This window comes from Strix uralensis, chromosome 1, assembly GCF_047716275.1.
Source record: "Strix uralensis isolate ZFMK-TIS-50842 chromosome 1, bStrUra1, whole genome shotgun sequence".
In the NCBI taxonomy this organism is placed as follows: Eukaryota; Metazoa; Chordata; class Aves; order Strigiformes; family Strigidae; genus Strix; species Strix uralensis.
In genome coordinates, this window is record NC_133972.1 from 141334064 (window position 1) to 141354388 (window position 20325).

Here is a 20325-nt window from a genome sequence, read left to right on the forward strand (position 1 = left end):
TTGAAGTTTCCTTGTTGACATGCTAAGGTCAGTACCCATCACAGTTTAGAACCTCGGCTGCTCTTCAGTGGCTTTATTTTTTGAGATCAAGAGACTGAAGAAAGGCCGATGATGACAAGGATGATGTTGAGCAAGAAACTGTGTTGTGGTTTAAAATATATATCCCCCTTGGCTGGGTCTCTGCCTTGGTAAAAACTCTCTGCAGTGCAGTAAAGCCATGCTGCCAGGCCAACATAGATTCTCCTGTGCAGTCCCATCAGGGGCTGCCAGGGACACTCACCAGGAGAGGGGTGACAGCCACCTGCAGCCTGCATTTCCTACCCTACACTCTGCCTAGGGGACACTGTGAACTGCTTCAGGGAGTTTATCAGACCTCTCTTTTTCTTAGGCAGGTCCATTTCTAGATGTTCAAGAAAGAATACAGTATTAAAGATCCAGAAAGAAAAAAAAAAAAAAAAAAAGGGGGGGGGGGGGAGATGGAATCTAGAAAAAAATACTGACGGGGAATTCTCAAAATTCCATCAGGGTTAGCCACTCATAAGGGCCCAGTTTAATTAGGACAAACCTATATCCAGATGCCTACTGGGTGCACTACAAAAAAGCAGCATAATTGTTCTGCATTCCCGTGCCAGCAATTACACAAATAACTTTGCAGTAAGATTCATATAAAAACAAGGGCTGAAATACATGATTGCCTTTGTGCTTTGCAGAAAATAGTTTGTACTGTAAAATCCTAAATATTTTAGAAACTTGTATCTCTCTAATCTAAATTAATTCAGCATATGTAACATTCAGACCATCATCTTAATTTTCACTCAGCTGACAAGTATTTCTAATGACTGCATAACTGCTTATGTATAATTGAATGTTAATTTGGGCTTTCTCATGAATTGAGTGTTGCAAGTCTTGCCAAAGAAATCTCAGGAAAACCAATAAATTAATCACAATACTAACAAGTTAGACAGGAGAGTGGTGTGACCCCTCTTTAGCATAGAATCTATTAGACGAGAAAGGATTAACATGTATTTAGTAACAGTATGTTTGTGTAAGCTGTTGTGCTGTATTGCTTACCTTATCTCAAGGAGTAGAGCTTTCAAAATGAGACTTGGCAATATGCAAGTTATATTTGTTGAATATTCATTCAGAATAGAAAAGCCTACTAATGCCTCATTTATATTGTCATTTAAATCTAGTGCCACTTTAGATTAATTATAATCCAAATTACAGCTCTATGCAGTGCAAGAATTAATATGGAATTTATCCAGATTAATACATTTGCATTGAAAATGTAATATGTCTCTGCCATGGCTAAGGGGAGCACTTTTTAATAAGGTAGTAAACATGAGGAAGGATGGAAATTAACCTTCATTATTGCAATGAAAATTATCCTTTCATTCTACTCTAATTAGAAAGAATACTCTACCAGTAATTATAATTTTAGAATTATTTTGAGGCTGAATAACATCATCTGATGTGTCAAAAGTCTTAAATTATTCAATCTTTATCAAATACATAGATTCATAAATAAGAAAACAGTATTTCGATTATGGCTTTTCCAGAATTTTTTTTCGCTAGTACATGTATTTTATTAACTTTCTCCTTCTTGTTAGTCACACCAACATTTTTATTTTTATTTTTGGGTTTCAGAAATGTTACAAAGGTGATGACATCTGAATCGCAGTGAATTATGTCATTTTTTTATTAGCAATTTTGCACAAGTTAAATAATTCTGTAACTGACAGGCAATCATTGACTACTCTATTTCATGGCACTTACTTGTAATTAAACTTATTTTTTGAGCTAAATGTATTGAAATTATATTATTCATCCAAAATAATGCTGCGTATTTTATACTATAAAATGGTTTACAGTTGTGTTTCACAATTAGGGAAAAAAAACAACAAATAATGTGTCTCAAGGATAAAAAGTGTGTATTTAAAACATGAATAACAACTTGATTTAGTCTTTTCCTACAACTGCCTGGGAAGAATAGCATGCCAGTGGAACATCTAGATACAAAAACAGTGCCACACAGCATGCTCGGGACCATAGTATTTTCTCTCCTCTCTATCTCCTCCTTCAATACCCTTCCTATATGACCATAACTTTGTTCAGCCTCCCTGCAGGAAGCTTCTTAAAACAGTGAATTCAATATGGAAAGCAGAAAATGGATATAACAAGATGGGGCACTGAGTTGTAATAGCTGGACCATTGCATAAGGAGCAGATGTCCTTTGTTTTTGCCATGTATACTCTGGCTTTCGGGGGTTCAGTTCTCACCACGTGCAGGGGCATCCCCATGCCAGAGGGAAGATCAATCCTCCTTTTTTTTTCAAAGCTCACCATAAGTCATGGACTTGGTTACTTTACTATAGGCCAGATGTAACTTCAGTCATTTAAGAAGTAACAGTGCTTGGGGTTGAATGAATCCAGAGCAACAACAACAAAAACAACAAAGCCTCTGTAAATTTTGACAGTTTATATAAATATCATAGTAAACATAACAAAAAGCTGTGCTTTGTTATGCATTTATTGACCCCAGCATAGTGTTTTATAACTCTACGGTTTTATTATATTAACCGCAGAAGAAAATTTAACCAAAAAACCCCCTTGTTTTTATAGAAACAAGAACTATGTGTTTCATGACTATTACAGGCCCTTTGAAGTAATTAAGTTATTCCATCTTGTGGTGGAAGATGATGTGTAATATTAACCTTGTGTGTGCCCAGGAGCACACAGAGTGCACTCCAAGCAAATTTCACTAGCAGTTAAATACCACTGCCAAAACACAGTTAAATGCATTTTCACAAGTGAATTTTGGAGCAGAATTTGGATTCTAATTTCTGTAATAACCTGCTGAGAACAATGAGGAGAAGAGAAGGTGGAGTTATTTTATTTTGATTTTTGAATTCAGCTTCCTGTGTAACAGTATCCATTTACACCAGCTGAGATTCTGGCCCATTTGTCTTTAAAAAGATACATTTTAAAAGTGACATATGATAAAGGTAAGAAACAACAGTCAACTGTTAGGTGTTTTTGACAGTTGGAAATGAAGAGAGGTTAATAATTTGAACCTATCCTTCTAAAACCTTTCTCTGTTAATATAGCACGTCACTTTTTTACTTTTCATAATTCTCACAGCTAAGACATTTAAACAACAATCGTGTATTGCCAGGTAAATACAGATAGGCCAGGGAGTACTGTGTTATCATAAACCAAAGTGAGTAATAAAATGGTGCCTTATGTGACTGCATCATGTAGATTTTGCCTTTAAGCGTCGCTAGTCCTTCAGGTCGTCAGCACAACACTGACTGAGCAGTCTAAATGCGGCCTCCAGGATCAGTTCCTGAGAGTGTAAAAATTCAGTGGGGCTCCAGAAAGCAGCTTGTTCAGATATTAAACCGATGTTGACAAATTGCTCATTAAAAGTGGGGAAATATGGCAGAAATGAACTTTAATTTGAGCAAGAACATGCAAAAATTACTGGCCTAAATTACACCAAAAGAAATAATTAGCAATTTAGGAATGAAAAGCAATGTGTGGGAAAATCACCATTAATGTATAAGTCATAAAATATGTTTATGTTTTTTTAAAGAAATGCCCTTCAGAAAATGTCTCTGTATGATTCAGTTTTAAATTGTTAATTATTGTACCATGAGGATTTGGTATTCACCTTAAAAACAGTTCTCTTATCTTACTTCTCTTTAATGTTGCTCTTATAATATCAAATATTGCACAAAGTCTATATGAAAATAATAAAAAGTTCTTAGTTTTGTCTACAGAAAAATACAGGTATTTTCTTTGTTTGCTTTGTTGCCAAAACATCCGTGACCTTATTTTTAAATTAATCCTAGGTTATTGTGCAATGAGATGCAATTTGTTCATTTATATGAACCTTATGTGGATTGAAAAAAATCAAGATAAATCTTCATGCACAACATACAATCAGATTACCCCTGGACTATATATTTACGTTGGGTCTGATAGCAATCAATGGTTTAGCTTCATTGCATTTCAAGATGTATTTGCACCCAGTGTCCAGTGATAGTGTCCTCACCCTGGAAATAATTTAGTTGCAAATTGACTAGAAGATGGTGAAAATTGAAAGTTAAAATTAGAAATACTCATAATAAACAGCAGAAAAAAGGTCAGATGATGCCGCACTATGATGAGATTGGAATGGTTGGTAAATGAGGTTTTGTGTTTGTCATGAGATGTATGTGACATGCCTACCCAATGCTCTTGTAATATCCAGCCTAGCAGAAGAGATTATCTGGCAAATTGACGCTGGAAAGAATTTTCTGATGGACTGGGAAATTAGAATTGCACTCTTTTCTTTGATGTGTGCAAGACTGGGCCGCATTACACAGCTAGTTCAAGCATAATATTAAATATAGTATTTAATACTTAATAGTAGAACTATCTATAGAAAACAATTATATTCTGGTTTTGATCACAAATGCCAGACTATAAAAATTCACAGTGTAAACATCTAAGGCAATCCCAAATGACTGATCTTTGTATATAATTAATACTAAGTTAGCTCTGAAATCCTATTCTCCACAGTATTTCTTTTAAAGCCTCACTATATTTAGCTTCAGAATTGTAACCAGGCAGGAGTTATCAAAACAGCACAATAATCATATTGCTCAGACAGTTTAGAAAAGAGAGAGGGTAATTAAACAGCAGCAAATTAATTATTTTGGAAAACAGGATTTTTAAGCAAAAGCTGATTTGTTTTAATGTAATACACAAATTCATGCTGAGCTGCTAAAGAAAGAACATTATTGATTAATCTTTAAAGGCAACCTAAGGTTATCTAAACAGTAGAGAGGAGTCCATTTTTAAATGTATTTATAGAGTCTCCATCAAGGATAAAAGTGTATTTTCACCGTTGTGCTTACCAGAGTTGTTTTATTCAACTATATTTTTTCTCAGAACTTAGGAAAAAAAAAAAAAAAAAGACCCTCAAGGACAATACAAACCTTTGGAATCACAGTCTCTTTGTAAATCAAGATATTTTAAAGTTTAAAATATGTTCTTAAAAATTATGTTTTCGGAACAGGAATAGTCACACCAGAGAAGGAACCAAAAGTGAACACTGTGGTAGGGGCACAACAGCTTCTTCTGACAAAAGAAGAGGATGGTGCAGCTAAAAAATCAAAGCCTCCAGAGGACAGTAAATTTTGTCATGAGCAGGTAAAAGAAAATGTAACAATTTAATTGCATTCTAGAACTCTTTCAAATAACTCATGAATGAAACAGAGATTATAATGCTGTTAAAATAACAATATCAGTAAGTCATAAAAAGAGCACTGACTAATAGCCTTCATCTTAATTTGATTTTTTTCAGTTCTATCAATGTCCTTATTGTAACTACAATAGTAGGGACCCAAATCGTATCCAGATGCATGTCCTGTCACAGCATTCAATGCAACCTGTTATCTGCTGCCCCCTCTGCCAGGATGTCCTCAGCAACAAAATGCATCTCCAGCTTCATTTGACCCATTTGCACAGTGTGTCCCCTGACTGTGTGGAGAAACTGCTCATGACAGTAAGTGTTCCAAATACTGATGCGCATGCTACAGAAATGTACTGAGGCCTCTGGGCAATGTATTTGTTATGACATAGTATTCAGGGAGCCCAAGAAAGGGAGTGGATCAGGACTCTTAGCTTCTGTTGCCAGCTCATCCAGTGACTGATGTCCCTTGGGAAAATGACTGAAGGCAGATTTCAAAGATGCTGAAAACCTGCAGTTTCTCATTGACGTTAACCTTGGAAAAATCAAGCCTGTCCATGTATCTAAGTGCACACCTGTAAATTGAGTCTAATAATATCCAGGTCTCAGAGGTATTGTGACTTCTGTTTGTAAAATAATAGGAATTCCCTGTAGAATGTAGTTCCCAAATGCAGAAGTATTCCTGTGGGTAGCTGGACTGTGCTTGCACTATATTACATTAAATTCACTGTAGAATATCAATAGTGTTGCTAATTGGAGACCATGATTATCTTATTGTACAGAATGTCCTGTTTCTTACTTTTGCATAAAAGACCCTTTAGGTTTTTTTGTGAATAAAATGTATGAAACAGAAAGGCAAGTCATAGAATAGATATCAATCCAGTTAGGTCAGTTTTTTAGGATATGGAAAATTTGATTTCAAGTACCTATCCTGGATCAGTCAGGGGCTTGGCCTGGCTTCCACATGACTGGGATGAATGCTATAACCAGCAAACTCTATTTGGAAGATGAATCCCACTCCAGCCTCACCAGGAAAATCCTGTTCTTCCCTGCAAAATTGTACAAACCATGTCAAAATAATAAGTATCTGTGAAAAATAAAAACTCAGCACCATTCAAAACAATGTCAGTAAGGACGCAATCAGGTCTAGAATGTTTTTATTATTACAGCATATATTCAGTTAAAAATGAGACCTCTCAAGACACCCTAATTCTGGTTGTCTTGCCTTTTTAAAAGGAAATGCATTTGGAAATCTCAGGGATCCACCTCCTTAAGGATTTATTTCTGTATCCATAAATGACTCCTTCATTTATATGGTTGTGGTTGTAGGCTTACCACCTCATTCCCAAGTGAAGTGGCAAAAAAATGAGAAAGAATTGAAAGAGCTCTTGACTGAAGTTCTAGGGTTTGTTGTGTCTAGTGCTGATAAGCAAATACAGAATTGGGGATTATTCTTTTCTTTTCCCTGGTTTATACTAACGATAAGTCTGCCACACCATGTAATTTTGGCCCACCACAGGGAACATGTAGTAGAAATTTAACTTTCCCAGACCCTTTTAGGAAACTGGAAAAATGTGGACCACCCCCACCCCCACCCCCCCACACCCCTGTATTGAACAGTATTAGCTTTCTTCTCAAGTTCTCCATGATTCCCTCTGTGCTGATAATGGGGCAACTGAATCCAGGTGCTAGGGAGTTGTCTCAATGTTTCTGAGAGGAAAAAAAAATGTTTGTTTGACAGAGAAAGAGATTGAAAAACATAATCTGCATTATCTAAATTGTCCAAGTTGCTAACATTAATATGCTCTGTCCATATCTGAGCTCTCCAATGACAAAATAAATACCAATTATAGCAAATTTTTCTTCTCTGGGACATTTACAGTTATGTACATATTTCTTTTTAAAAGTCCTTCCTTTCCAAATGAACTCAAAGTTGCTAGTCCTCTGAGAGGATGTTATTAATGCCATGTTTAAATTACAAATATACTAAGCCCAGGGCTTTTTAAAATATGTCTAGAATATTTTTTCCGATAGGCAACTGATATACATATATACATAAATACATATATATATATCATTCTTATGGATCCTAATAAAGGTTTAAAATAATCTGTTAAACTGTTAAAGAGGAGCAAAAGATGTTTCTTCTCATATCTAGTAATGTATGTAGCTTCCATTATTTCAGTAATTTACCACTCAAAAATCTCTCTGGATATTGTTGTTACCTCTGTATGAAGTAAGGAAGTACTATCCTTACATTAGAGATGAGGAGCTGCAGCTGCAGCACAGTCTGGACTGATCTATCCAGGGTCATTTAGACAGAGTCTGGCAGTGCAGTCTTGCTAAGTTGAACCCAGTCCTGCTAAGTCTTAGTATGAACCCCTAGACAATCCTTTATTTCATATATGAATATGATTTAAAGATCTGAGCAAAAGGAAAACATGAAGTGTTGAGCAAATATTCATGTCAACCTAACTAAACAGTACTATCAGACACCTATAAAACCGCATCCTTCAAAGATTTCTGTCTATAATTTGAGGGGATAACACAACAGGTAAAGCAATTTGAAGAAGATACATAAGCAATTGAAGACAAGAAAGAGGAAAATCTTATTTTAAATGGAAATAAGTTGCTATATCTGTATGGAAATAAACTTATAATTTTCTTTCAAAGATCATGGAAAGTCCAGCATTTGTTTAAAAAACAATACAGGTGAAGCAAAGTGGGAATGCCCTCAGTCAAGAACTGACTGGTGACCATATCTCAACATGATCTCCATCTTTGGAGGATGTCCGAGGAGAATTCCCCTGATAAATCCAACCAACCTGACATAGCCAGCAAAACCTTCTTTGTGGTGACATTGAGACCAGTGAAATATGGAGTGTTTGTAGTTCTATAGCATCACCTTATTGTGGATTATTTTGAGTTGATTCTCCACCAAGGGACATCCAATGCTCTGGATTTGTGGTCTGTCAGAAACCATTATCAAGGTCTGAATCAAGATCTTGGTTTGGTACTGGCAGTCTTTGATGCAGATGTCGTGGATCTTTTGAATTATAACTTCATACTGTTGTATATGACTTTTCCTATAATATTACTGTGTTCTTGGTTGTCAAAGGTTCCTGTACCAGATGTCATGATGCCCAATAGTATGCTATTGCCAGCAGCTGCTTCAGAGAAATCTGAACGTGACACACCTGCAACCATTACAACTGAGGGATCTGGGAAATATCCAGGTATGCAAGAAAAAGCCCAGACATGTAAAAGCTAGGTATGGGCAATTTAGAAATAAACCACTTGTTTCTTTCTTAGTAAAGTGAATCCTTTTTGGCTTGCATGTAGCCACAGAGATAAAAAGAAAAAAAACAAGGGTCCTGAATTTGTCTGACTGCACCCATGCAGAGCTACTAGAATGCATGTATATGCCAGACTGCTTTTGGTAGAAGTAAAATTAAACAACAATACCTAGCCACTTTGAAGGTAAGGCCCTCCTTGTTTAACCAGCAAATAAGACTCAGTCCTAGAAGACTTTCACCATCAATGGGGAATGTTAGGCAAGTGATTCTGCCTGTGTTTCCAACAGTAGGTTTCTTATCTTGGATGCTTACTGTATTCTGTGCTGGGAAGCTGCTTTGCTACCTCTCACAGCATGCTCTTCCTTCTCTCCTCAGACCACTTTCCTCCTCCTTTCTAACCACCTGACTTACCTATTGTCCCCATTTCTACTCTCTCCTTCTTTCCTACTGTTTATTTCCTTTTCTTGTTTGGTGCTCCCATTGTACCAATAAACTCCTGCTTTATGACAAAGAGAAGCCTTCTGCCACTCCTGGGCCAACTGCCACTGCCAGTCTGATAAATATGTTTGGGTTTTATTACTTTTTTTAATCTTCTGTTGGTCCTGTCTGCTTTATTCTCTGGGGCAAGGATGGGTTCCATATTTTCTAGGCCAACACATGGCACACCAGCTGCCTCTCTTGATTTCTGATGAAAAAGAATAAAATAGTATGTGCTATTCTCTTCTACTTGTGTAAAAGACATTTCACTTTTTTTAACTAGGTGAAAGTCCTGTGGATGAGAAAAGTACCCCTGGGATTGATGAATCAAAAACTGGAATGGAAATTAAGACCGAGGAACAGAAGCCACCCAAGGAATCTACTGAAACACCAGATTGGAATAAGAGCAGTAGTAAAGATATAAAGACCACTGACTCAATGACGGATCAGCTAAATGAACAGCAGAAGAAGCAACAGCTCTCTGTTTCTGACCGCCATGTCTATAAGTACCGTTGTAACCATTGTAGCTTGGCTTTTAAGACTATGCAGAAGCTTCAGATACATTCCCAGTATCATGCTATTCGGGCAGCTACCATGTGTAGCCTTTGCCAGCGTAGCTTCCGTACATTCCAGGCTTTAAAAAAACACTTGGAAGCAGGCCACCCTGAACTCAACGAAGCTGAACTTCAGCAGCTGTGTGCATCTTTACCTGTCAATGGTGAACTCTGGGCAGAAAGTGAAAGTATGGCACAAGATGATCATGCACTAGAACAGGAAATAGAAAGAGATTATGAGATGGACCAGGAAGGTAAAGCAAGTCCTGTAGGAAGTGATAGTAGCTCTATTCCAGATGATATGGGCTCAGAACCAAAGCGGACCTTACCTTTTAGAAAAGGGCCAAATTTTACTATGGAAAAATTTCTAGATCCATCTCGCCCATATAAGTGTACAGTGTGCAAAGAATCTTTCACCCAAAAGAATATTCTCTTGGTCCACTATAACTCAGTGTCCCACCTACATAAACTCAAAAAGGTTTTGCAGGAAGCATCAAGTCCTGTCCCTCAAGAAACCAACAGCAGCACTGACAACAAACCCTACAAATGCAGCATTTGTAATGTTGCATATAGCCAAAGTTCTACATTGGAAATTCATATGAGATCTGTGCTTCATCAGACAAAGGCAAGGGCTGCAAAATTAGAACCAAGTGGTAATATAAGTAGCGGAAATAGTGTAGCAGGGAATGTTAATAGCCCCAGCCAAGGAATGCTAGAATCTATGAGCTTACCAGCAGTTAACAGCAAAGAAACACATTTAGATGCCAAAGAATTAAATAAAAAGCAAGCTTCTGAATTAATTTCTGCTCAGCCTACACATCACCCACCCCAGTCACCAGCACAACTTCAAATGCAACTACAACATGAACTGCAACAACAAGCTGCATTTTTTCAACCCCAGTTTCTAAACCCAGCTTTTTTGCCTCACTTTCCGATGACACCAGAAGCATTGCTGCAATTTCAACAGCCTCAGTTCCTTTTCCCATTCTATATACCTGGGACAGAATTTAGCTTAAGCCCAGATCTGGGTTTGCCTGGTTCTGCCACATTCGGTATGCCTGGAATGGCTGGTATGACAGGATCACTGCTAGAAGATTTGAAGCAGCAGATACAAACTCAGCACCATGTTGGCCAAACCCAGCTACAGATACTGCAGCAACAAGCACAACAGTATCAATCCACCCAACCCCAACTTCAGTCCCAAAAACAGCAGCCCCAAAGTAGCAAGCTGATGAAAGCAGAGCAAAATACCTTAGTAAGCACAGACTGCCAGCTGATAAAGGATATGCCATCCTATAAGGAGTCAGAAGATATTTCTGAGAAACAAGAGAAGCCAAAGCAAGAATTTACTAATGAGAATGAAGGACTAAAAGAAAACAAAGATATGAAGAAGCCAAAATCCTCAGAACCAGCCATCCCACCACCTAGAATAGCTTCTGGAGCAAGGGGGAATGCAGCCAAAGCTTTGTTGGAGAACTTTGGGTTCGAGTTGGTTATCCAATACAATGAAAACAGACAAAAAGTGCAGAAAAAAAGCAAGACTGGTGAAGGTGAAAACACAGACAAACTGGAATGTGGAACCTGCAGTAAGCTCTTTTCCAACATTCTTATTCTGAAGAGTCATCAAGAACATGTACATGGACAGTTTTTTCCTTATGGAGCATTAGAAAAGTTTGCCCGACAGTACAGGGAGGCGTATGACAAGCTTTATCCAATTTCTCCATCTTCTCCAGAAACACCACCGCCTCCACCACCGCCTCCTCCACCACCACCACCACCTCCTCCTCCTCCAACTCCTTCTCAGCCTTCTTCAGCTGGGGCTGGAAAAATTCAAAACACAACTCCCACTCCTTTGCAAGCTCCACCACCCACACCACCACCACCACCTCCTCCACCACCACCACCTCCTCCACCACCACCGCCACCATCAGCCCCACCTCAAGTCCAGCTTCCCGTTTCACTTGATCTCCCACTTTTCCCTCCAATTATGATGCAGCCAGTGCAGCATCCTGCATTGCCTCCTCAGCTTGCCCTCCAGTTGCCACCAATGGATACTTTATCTGCAGATCTTACCCAGCTTTGTCAGCAGCAACTAGGATTAGATCCCAATTTCCTGCGGCACTCTCAGTTCAAGCGTCCACGTACAAGAATCACAGATGACCAGTTAAAAATCTTGCGGGCTTATTTTGATATTAACAATTCTCCAAGTGAAGAGCAGATCCAAGAAATGGCTGAGAAATCTGGTCTTTCACAGAAAGTTATCAAGCACTGGTTTCGTAATACACTGTTTAAAGAACGACAGAGAAATAAAGATTCTCCATATAACTTCAGCAACCCTCCTATAACAGTATTGGAAGATATCAGAATAGATCCTCAACCTTCAGCTGTAGAACCTTACAAGTCTGATGCATCTTTCAGCAAGAGATCATCTAGGACTCGGTTTACTGACTACCAGCTTCGTGTCCTCCAAGACTTCTTTGACACAAATGCTTATCCAAAGGATGATGAAATCGAACAGCTTTCAACTGTGCTTAATCTACCTACTCGAGTTATTGTTGTATGGTTCCAAAATGCACGACAGAAAGCTCGCAAAAGTTATGAAAATCAAGCTGAAACGAAAGACAATGAGAAAAGGGAACTGACAAATGAGCGTTACATTCGAACTAGTAACATGCAATATCAGTGCAAAAAGTGCAGTGTGGTTTTTCCCAGGATCTTTGATTTGATTACACACCAGAAAAAGCAGTGTTATAAAGACGAAGATGACGACGCTCAAGATGAAAGTCAAACTGAAGATTCTATGGATGCCTCTGATCAAACAGTGTATAAGAACTGCACAGTTTCTGGCCAAAATGACTCGTCAAAAAGCCTGGCAGTCACAGCAGCAAGCTCTGGCTCTGGTTCTAGTACTCCTTTGATTCCATCACCAAAACCAGAACCTGAGAAAGCTTCTCCTAAACCAGAGTCCACAGAAAAACCAAAACAAAATGAAACCATCTCTAAGCAAACGGATACAACTTCCCAAAGCACCAAACCAGTACAGTCTACTCCAGTAACCTCTTCTGACCCTCAGCCCCCAACTTCTCAATCACAGCAACAAAAACAATCACAAATAGTAGGGAGACCTCCTTCTGCATCACAAACCACACCTGTTCCTTCCAGTCCTTTACCAATTTCAATGACTTCTCTACAGAACAGTCTACCTCCTCAGTTATTACAGTACCAATGTGATCAGTGTACAGTTGCCTTTCCAACTCTAGAACTTTGGCAAGAGCACCAGCACATGCATTTCCTAGCAGCCCAAAATCAATTTCTTCACTCACAGTTTTTAGAAAGACCAATGGATATGCCCTATATGATATTTGACCCCAATAATCCTTTGATGACTGGACAGTTACTTAATAGTTCTCTTGCTCAGATGCCACCACAAACAGGCACATCACATACAGCACACCCTGCTACAGTTTCTGGTTCCCTGAAACGAAAACTAGATGATAAAGAAGACAATAACTGTAGTGAGAAAGAGGGAGGAAACAGTGGAGAAGATCAACATCGTGATAAACGTTTAAGAACTACAATTACTCCAGAGCAGCTGGAAATACTCTATGAAAAATACCTGCTAGATTCCAACCCCACCAGAAAGATGCTAGATCACATTGCACGTGAAGTGGGACTAAAAAAGAGAGTCGTACAAGTCTGGTTTCAGAACACAAGAGCCCGAGAAAGAAAGGGACAATTTCGTGCAGTTGGTCCAGCGCAGTCCCATAAAAGGTGTCCTTTTTGTCGAGCTCTGTTTAAAGCAAAATCAGCTTTAGAAAGTCACATTCGCTCTCGACATTGGAATGAGGGGAAACAAGCTGGTTATAGTTTGCCTCCGAGTCCTTTGATATCAACAGAAGATGGAGGAGAAAGTCCACAAAAGTACATATTTTTTGATTACCCATCACTATCATTAGCAAAAACTGAATTATCAAGTGAAAATGAATTAGCCTCCACTGTATCAACCCCTGTTAGCAAAACTGCAGAAATGTCACCGAAGAACCTTTTGAGTCCTTCTTCTTTTAAAGCAGAGTCTAGTGAGGATATAGAAAATTTGAATGCCCCTCCTGCTGACTCGGGATATGATCAAAACAAGACTGACTTTGATGAGACTTCATCAATTAATACAGCAATTAGTGATGCCACAACAGGGGATGAGGGGAACAATGAAATGGAAAGCACAACTGGCAGTTCAGGGGATGCAAAACCTGCATCACCTCCCAAAGAAGCAAAACCACTTGTGAACGACACGCTATCAAAAGCTGCAACTACACCTACAAATGAGAATACCGATGATAAATTTATCTTTTCCCTAACAAGCCCCTCAATACATTTCAGTGAAAAAGATGGTGATCATGACCAAAGTTACTACATTACTGATGATCCTGATGATAATGCCGACCGCAGTGAAACTTCAAGCATAGCTGATCCAAGTTCACCTAACCCATTTGGAGCTAGCAATCCCTTTAAGTCCAAAAATAGTGATCGGCCAGGCCACAAACGTTTCCGGACACAAATGAGTAACCTGCAACTTAAAGTTCTCAAGGCTTGCTTTAGTGACTACCGGACTCCAACAATGCAGGAATGTGAAATGCTAGGGAATGAGATTGGCCTGCCCAAACGTGTGGTCCAGGTCTGGTTTCAGAATGCACGGGCTAAAGAAAAGAAATTCAAAATTAACATAGGGAAGCCATTCATGATAAATCAGACCGGACCTGATGGGACAAAACCAGAATGTTCTCTATGTGGTGTGAAATATTCTGCGCGTTTGTCCATAAGAGATCATATCTTTTCCAAACAACATATTACAAAAGTGAGAGAAACTGTGGGAAGTCAGCTAGATCGGGAGAAAGATTATTTAGCTCCTACAACGGTTAGACAGCTGATGGCACAGCAAGAATTGGATCGCATAAAGAAGGCTACTGATGTACTAGGACTAACAGTACAGCAGCCAGGCATGATGGACAGCAGTTCTCTTCATGGTATCAGTTTGCCAGCAGCTTATCCAGGACTCCCTGGCCTTCCTCCTGTTCTTCTGCCTGGAATGAATGGTCCATCCTCCTTACCTGGTTTTCCACAAAGTTCAAACAGTAAGTCTATAAGGGGATGATTTTCTCTTTATTAATTTGATCATCTTGCGTAGTCACCATCCCCTTCTAAAACAGCATACTATGCATTCATATCATGCTTGTGAGACTGGTGTGAGTAGCTAAAAAGTACTGCTATGAGGTGTACTTGGTGCAATTCTTGATTGTTGCTGTAACCTGAATGGTATCTCTGATTTTGAAAAAAAAAAAAAAAAAAAAATGAATTGAAATCTAATTGACAGAAATGGTTTTAGTCCATATTAGGATTCTGTAACAAAACCAACATAACAATAGCATTGTTATGCTTCATTGTTTGTTTTGAATGATAGGCAAAACTTGGGTTAGAGTTTTGTATGTAAATTTTTCGTATGCAAATATTTGAAGCAACATCCAATGAAGCACAGAATAGTCAATCCCACATTATTGGTTCATCAGGCATTTGGTTCACCCCTTAGACCAGTCCAACCTGTTGTTTAATTCAGAATAAATACTTAAAATAAAATGATGCCCAAGACTCTATTATATTTCTGAATAATTGCCTGCTAAGATAAAAAGGTTTTTGTTGAAGGTGATTTTTAATGGCAGTTTCTTTGTGATCCAGTTGCTGAATATATCCTTCCCCTAATTTGTAAAGTCATTGCAGATACATATCACTTCATTTGGGCTTGCACTTTTAACTGAACACGTAACTGTTTTACTGACTGACTTGACTCTGGTCTGACTCTGTTTTTTGCTCACATGGGAAAGCACTTCCTCTTGCAATAAGTTTCTCTGATGTTAGAGAATCAGGTTTTCTGCAAAATGATTTATTTAGTCCTCAAAGAATGAACCTAATTTATTTTCTTGTATTAGGCTCCAATTTTACAGTCAGAGTTCATTGTGAGTGCAGCCTTGCAGATTGAAACTCTCCCATTCATCTTCTAACTTTGCACATTCATATCAAATTTGTGCACAGCAGAGTTAGGGAGTTGGTTAAGACCCCTCACCTCATTTTATCCAGTAATTCCACTTGCTGTTGATCTCTAAACTTTGATTTAGAAAGCAACTCACTTTGGCAAGTAAGGTAGGGGCTTAATCACCAGTGTTGTTAGACATACTAAGACTCTAGCAATGTCTTCTCTGCTACCCAGCTCAGCTTTGATTGATGATGATCATGTTATTGTTTCCCTAAGTGGTGGTCGAAGCATCTTTTTTTTTTCTCTTCATTGGATCAGAATGGCTTTCCTTCCACAATGGAGTCTCTGGCTGAGTGCCCTCTGGCTTTTGTCAAACAGTTATTGGCACAGAGAGTGCATATAAAGGAAATATAAGGTTGCTGTATTTCCTTCTTAATGGCATACAGTGTCCAGGTCCAAAAATGGCTGGTCGTTGTTCATTAAAATTACAGATATGGTTTCTCCGTATAACTTCACTAAATAGCTTTGGTTAGGTTGACCTTCAGGTAAAATGGGCTCCAGAAATCTCAGGCTTTGCCTATACTGTTAAATGAAATCTGCTTGGGAAGATATCATTGCATTCTTTTACTCTCAACAAAAGGAAAACCCCATGCAAAGTGAGTCTTAGGAATGGTTGTGAACACATGATAGCCTCTCAGCTGTGCTCAGGAGTTGTTTAGGAGAATGATAGCTGGCCCAGGCCAAAACAGTGCCAGTGACCATTCCTGCTGTTTAACTTTACAGACAGTTTAGTTTCAGTTTTTGGGAAATGTTCCCTGGTACTGTTTAACTTGCTAGTATCAATGTAGCCTCAGAGTCTGTAAACTGTCTTGTTAATAATACAAACGTTATTATTACAGGCCAAATGGTCCATAATAATTCAATATTTGAATTTTCTAATTTCCACCAAATATCTCTTCTCTGAGATAAATTTAAATCATTAGTACCATAGCATGCACAATGCACTGCCAATTGAGACGGATTTTTACCCCCTTTCATCTTGAATCTTCTTAAGGTTAATTAGCCCATTGTGGACAAAGCCCACTGTGTAAACTAGCTAGTAGAATCTGGTTGTTAACTTTATCTTCCGCCATATGCTAAATAGCCCCTACATCCCAAATACTTGCATGCATAAATCTCCATTCCCTAATGATACATAATGGAGCAGTCATAGAGTGGGGGGGGAAAAAAAAAAAAAAAAAGATTAGTTTAATCATTCGTCATAGAAAAAGAGCAATAAACTTAGATGTTTTCCAGTACATGCTCATCACTAGTATTTTCTGCACTTAATTAACCCATTTTTGTTTTCTTCTCTACCCTGCTTTGGCTGATAGTTCACACTCATGTTTGATTCTGAGAATTGTTTAAGAAGTATCTTTTCAGAAGTAAGCTTCCAAACAAGCTTTTCTTTGGCTGTGGTTCTTCTAGCAGTGCTTATATTCCCAGCCAGCAGGAAAATTGTTCTGCAACACTCTTTGCATGAAGGATTTTCTGAAGCTAACTCCCTGATGATTCACCATCCCATACTTAAGTCTAGTTCTCGTGAATTCCACTGCAAGTGTGTAATTTCTTCTCTTTCGGACCCAATCCTGAAAATGCACTTCAGAAGAAGTCTCACTGGGATCGCTTTTATTCAAATATTTACCTGGTTTTATTGATACTTACAGGGTTGGTAACTGTATTTCCTCTAGCAAAGCCCATCCATTCTGTCTTACATGTTTGTTTAAAGGACAATATCGACATTAGTACGATCCTCACTGTTAAAGAATGTGATTGCTGTTTGCTAAGACAGGGAACTAGTGAAATTATAATACAAAACATCACATTCAAAATTCTCTTTTGTGTTTCTCTTCACTCATGCTACACAGAGAAATTAGCTTGATTAGTTTCACTAGTTAATACAAGTTTATGGGGGATTTCATTTTCTTATTCTTGCATCCAGTATTGTTTATGGGTTTCCAAAAAGGTATAAAACTCAGCTAAATTTTGAAAATACTATTCCATTTAAAATGCAATATTTGCTTTTATAAAAGGTTTGACATGGAATACTTGAAAATAATGCTAAATCATAAAAGATGGAAATATTCAAACTACAGTTCATTTTATCTTCTTTATATAGTGCTCAAACTGGACTTTTATTTGCAAAGATTATTTGTCAAAATAAGATAGCTTCATTTCTGAATGAAAGAATCCATTAACTTTAAATTCAGTTATTTTGTTCTAAACCAAGTGGTTTTGAATGTCAGAATTATTGTGTGGTTCTAGGATGATATGTTGAAGAATCTTCTCACCTGTGGGATACATTTCTCTAGATAATGTAATTATACCATCTTGTGGACATCAAATGCTGAGCAAGGTCTCAAAATTACTGCTATGTTTGCTCAGCATAATTCCTAATATGGAGTTATTTGGTGGAATTCTAATTCATACAGAATTTTAGTTCTGGCTTGTTTTTGTTCTTCAAGCCCCTTCTTATCTTCTAGGTGACTGTAGATAGAAGAGTTCACCTGTTGTTTTCAGTTGTTCTTAAAATTCACATTCTTTTTCCCTCTTAGCTTTTTTTTTTTTTTTTTTTTCCTATGATCCCTTGCAGAAAACTAGTGCTTCATCTTGCTTCTAGCTATTAATACTGGTTCTATGAACCTTTTAATGTCATCATCATTACCATAGGTTCTTTGCACATCATTTAAGCCTGGACTGAATTGAAGATTCACAGCAGCTTTTTCCAAGAATTCACACATCACCGGGTAATATGTACTTAGTGGTTTTTTGAAATCTTATCAAGAGAGAAGTTTGATTCAGACACAATTACTTTCCTTATTATTAGGGCACTGAATTCTATTCTCTGTTTGCTTTTGGCCCATCAGTAAGAGTTTCATTTTTATATTTTTATCACTCTGATTCCTCCAAGTGAAAAAGAAGTCTCTGCCCTTTGATTGTCACTGAAAAGAGTTAGCAGGATTAAAATGTTTCTTCATGATTAGTAAATTTTCTATTCTACACCTCTCATGTCGGGAAATTGAGCATTAGTTTCATCAAGTTTCTTCATTTAATTTTGGAAACCCTCAGTTCCACATTTAACTTCCAATAAAACAGGTGGATTTCACTATTCTGTTTTAGCCTGTCTGGATATTTAACTGAATTCTGTGTATTTCAACTAAATTCCAAAGGCTATCTGGAAAATGAAATAGATCTTGACTACTCTGGGCATCATCAGGGTGAGTAAACTGAAGACAATGTGATGTGTAAGGGTTGAAGAGGTTAAGAATAGAAAGAAATTGGAAAAATCCTAAGTAGCTGACAAGCCCAAATAACCATGACAAAGCTGGGGCAGCAGTTCACACTAACTGCATCATTCATGCATTTTCCATTTACAGTATTTATCATTTAATATATTTTCAGCAGACTCCACACACAGTTGCCTATTACTTCCCGTTGAAAGTGTAGGAACAAGCAACAGCATCTTTGATGTCATTGTGCAGTAACTGTGGCAATTACCCACTTTTTAATTATAACTGTTGTAACTTGTTTCACTGTACTATCTAATCCACACTCACAATGTATTTTAACTCCTTAGTGTTCCCCTACTGTTAAATAGGAGTAATGACACAGTGACAAACATTAAATGGCCTCTTTGTTAAATCTGATAATTATTCCCTTTGAATCCTAATTGCTTTATTCCTAAGTAATGCTAAACACCTGGATATTGATGATTTAAACATCATTCTTGTTCAGTCCATTAGTACTTCCTAGTAGCTAATACCCATCTAACATCCATTACAGAACCTGCATTTATTGTTCCCATATCCATGTGCTAGTACACTGTTCCCAACATTGCTTCACATTTACAGTTCTCTGTGCATCACACACTTTGTACACTCTTTTCTCTAGCAAACTTACTTGCCTGAAAAAATTACAATGGGTGTAATGTACAACCTCTTACAGTTAGTTGCCTTTTCTACCCTGTGCCATCATTTAATTTTCTGACCAACTATACATCTCACAGAAGTTTCATTTTAATAGACTGTTACCAGCCACTGCACTATGTCTGGTACTTGAAACAGAGAAAAGATTTCTTCCATTAAGTTATGAGGCATACTTCTTGCGTGTATGCATCCTCCAGACAGAACCAGTCCATCCTTAGTTTGCTTTCTCTAATGAGGTGGAGGACTTCATGCCCTGCATGCTTCAAGTAAGCTGAGAACAACAACCTTCCTGTGTCAAAGTACTTTAGTGATATTACACTTATTTCCCAGGAAATACTGCACGCACCTGATTGTCATGGTAAAGAAAAGCTCTGTTCAAACTCTCAAAAATGAAAATGTAAGCTGTGTGGTGTCCCCGTAATGAATAGCATTGACCTTGTCACTTGTTCTGTTAGTTTTTTGAATGGTCATTTCCTGTTGATATTTACTTATCTAAACATCTTTCTTTCTTTATTATTATTGCATTTCCCCCCAGCCATTTAGATAAAGATTCCTTTTTATTTGAGAGCTAATTACTTGTAGTGAGCACCATAATTACCAGGTTGCTTAGGTGAAGGATGTGTGGGTTATATCATCCCAGAGGCATGATAAAAATTAGTTAAAATGAACAACAAAGTAGAGATCTCTCAAAGTATCAATTAGAGGGAAGCACTCTCACTGTGCTTAATGCTTCTTTTCTAATAATCTGCTACTGAGTCTACGGAAGAAAATGA

The 20325-nt window shown here is 37.8% G+C and overlaps 1 protein-coding gene across 1 annotated transcript in view; it reads left to right on the top strand.

Annotated features, from left to right (window-relative positions):
* Nucleotides 1-20325, top strand: part of ZFHX4 (zinc finger homeobox 4) — a 151331-nt gene that overhangs the window by 126467 nt on the left and 4539 nt on the right. Inside the window, exons 6-9 of the mRNA XM_074883228.1 lie at nucleotides 5065-5198; nucleotides 5353-5553; nucleotides 8357-8474; nucleotides 9295-14694. Coding sequence (XP_074739329.1) covers nucleotides 5065-5198; nucleotides 5353-5553; nucleotides 8357-8474; nucleotides 9295-14694 — 5853 coding nt within the window. The remainder of the gene's footprint in view (nucleotides 1-5064; nucleotides 5199-5352; nucleotides 5554-8356; nucleotides 8475-9294; nucleotides 14695-20325) is intronic.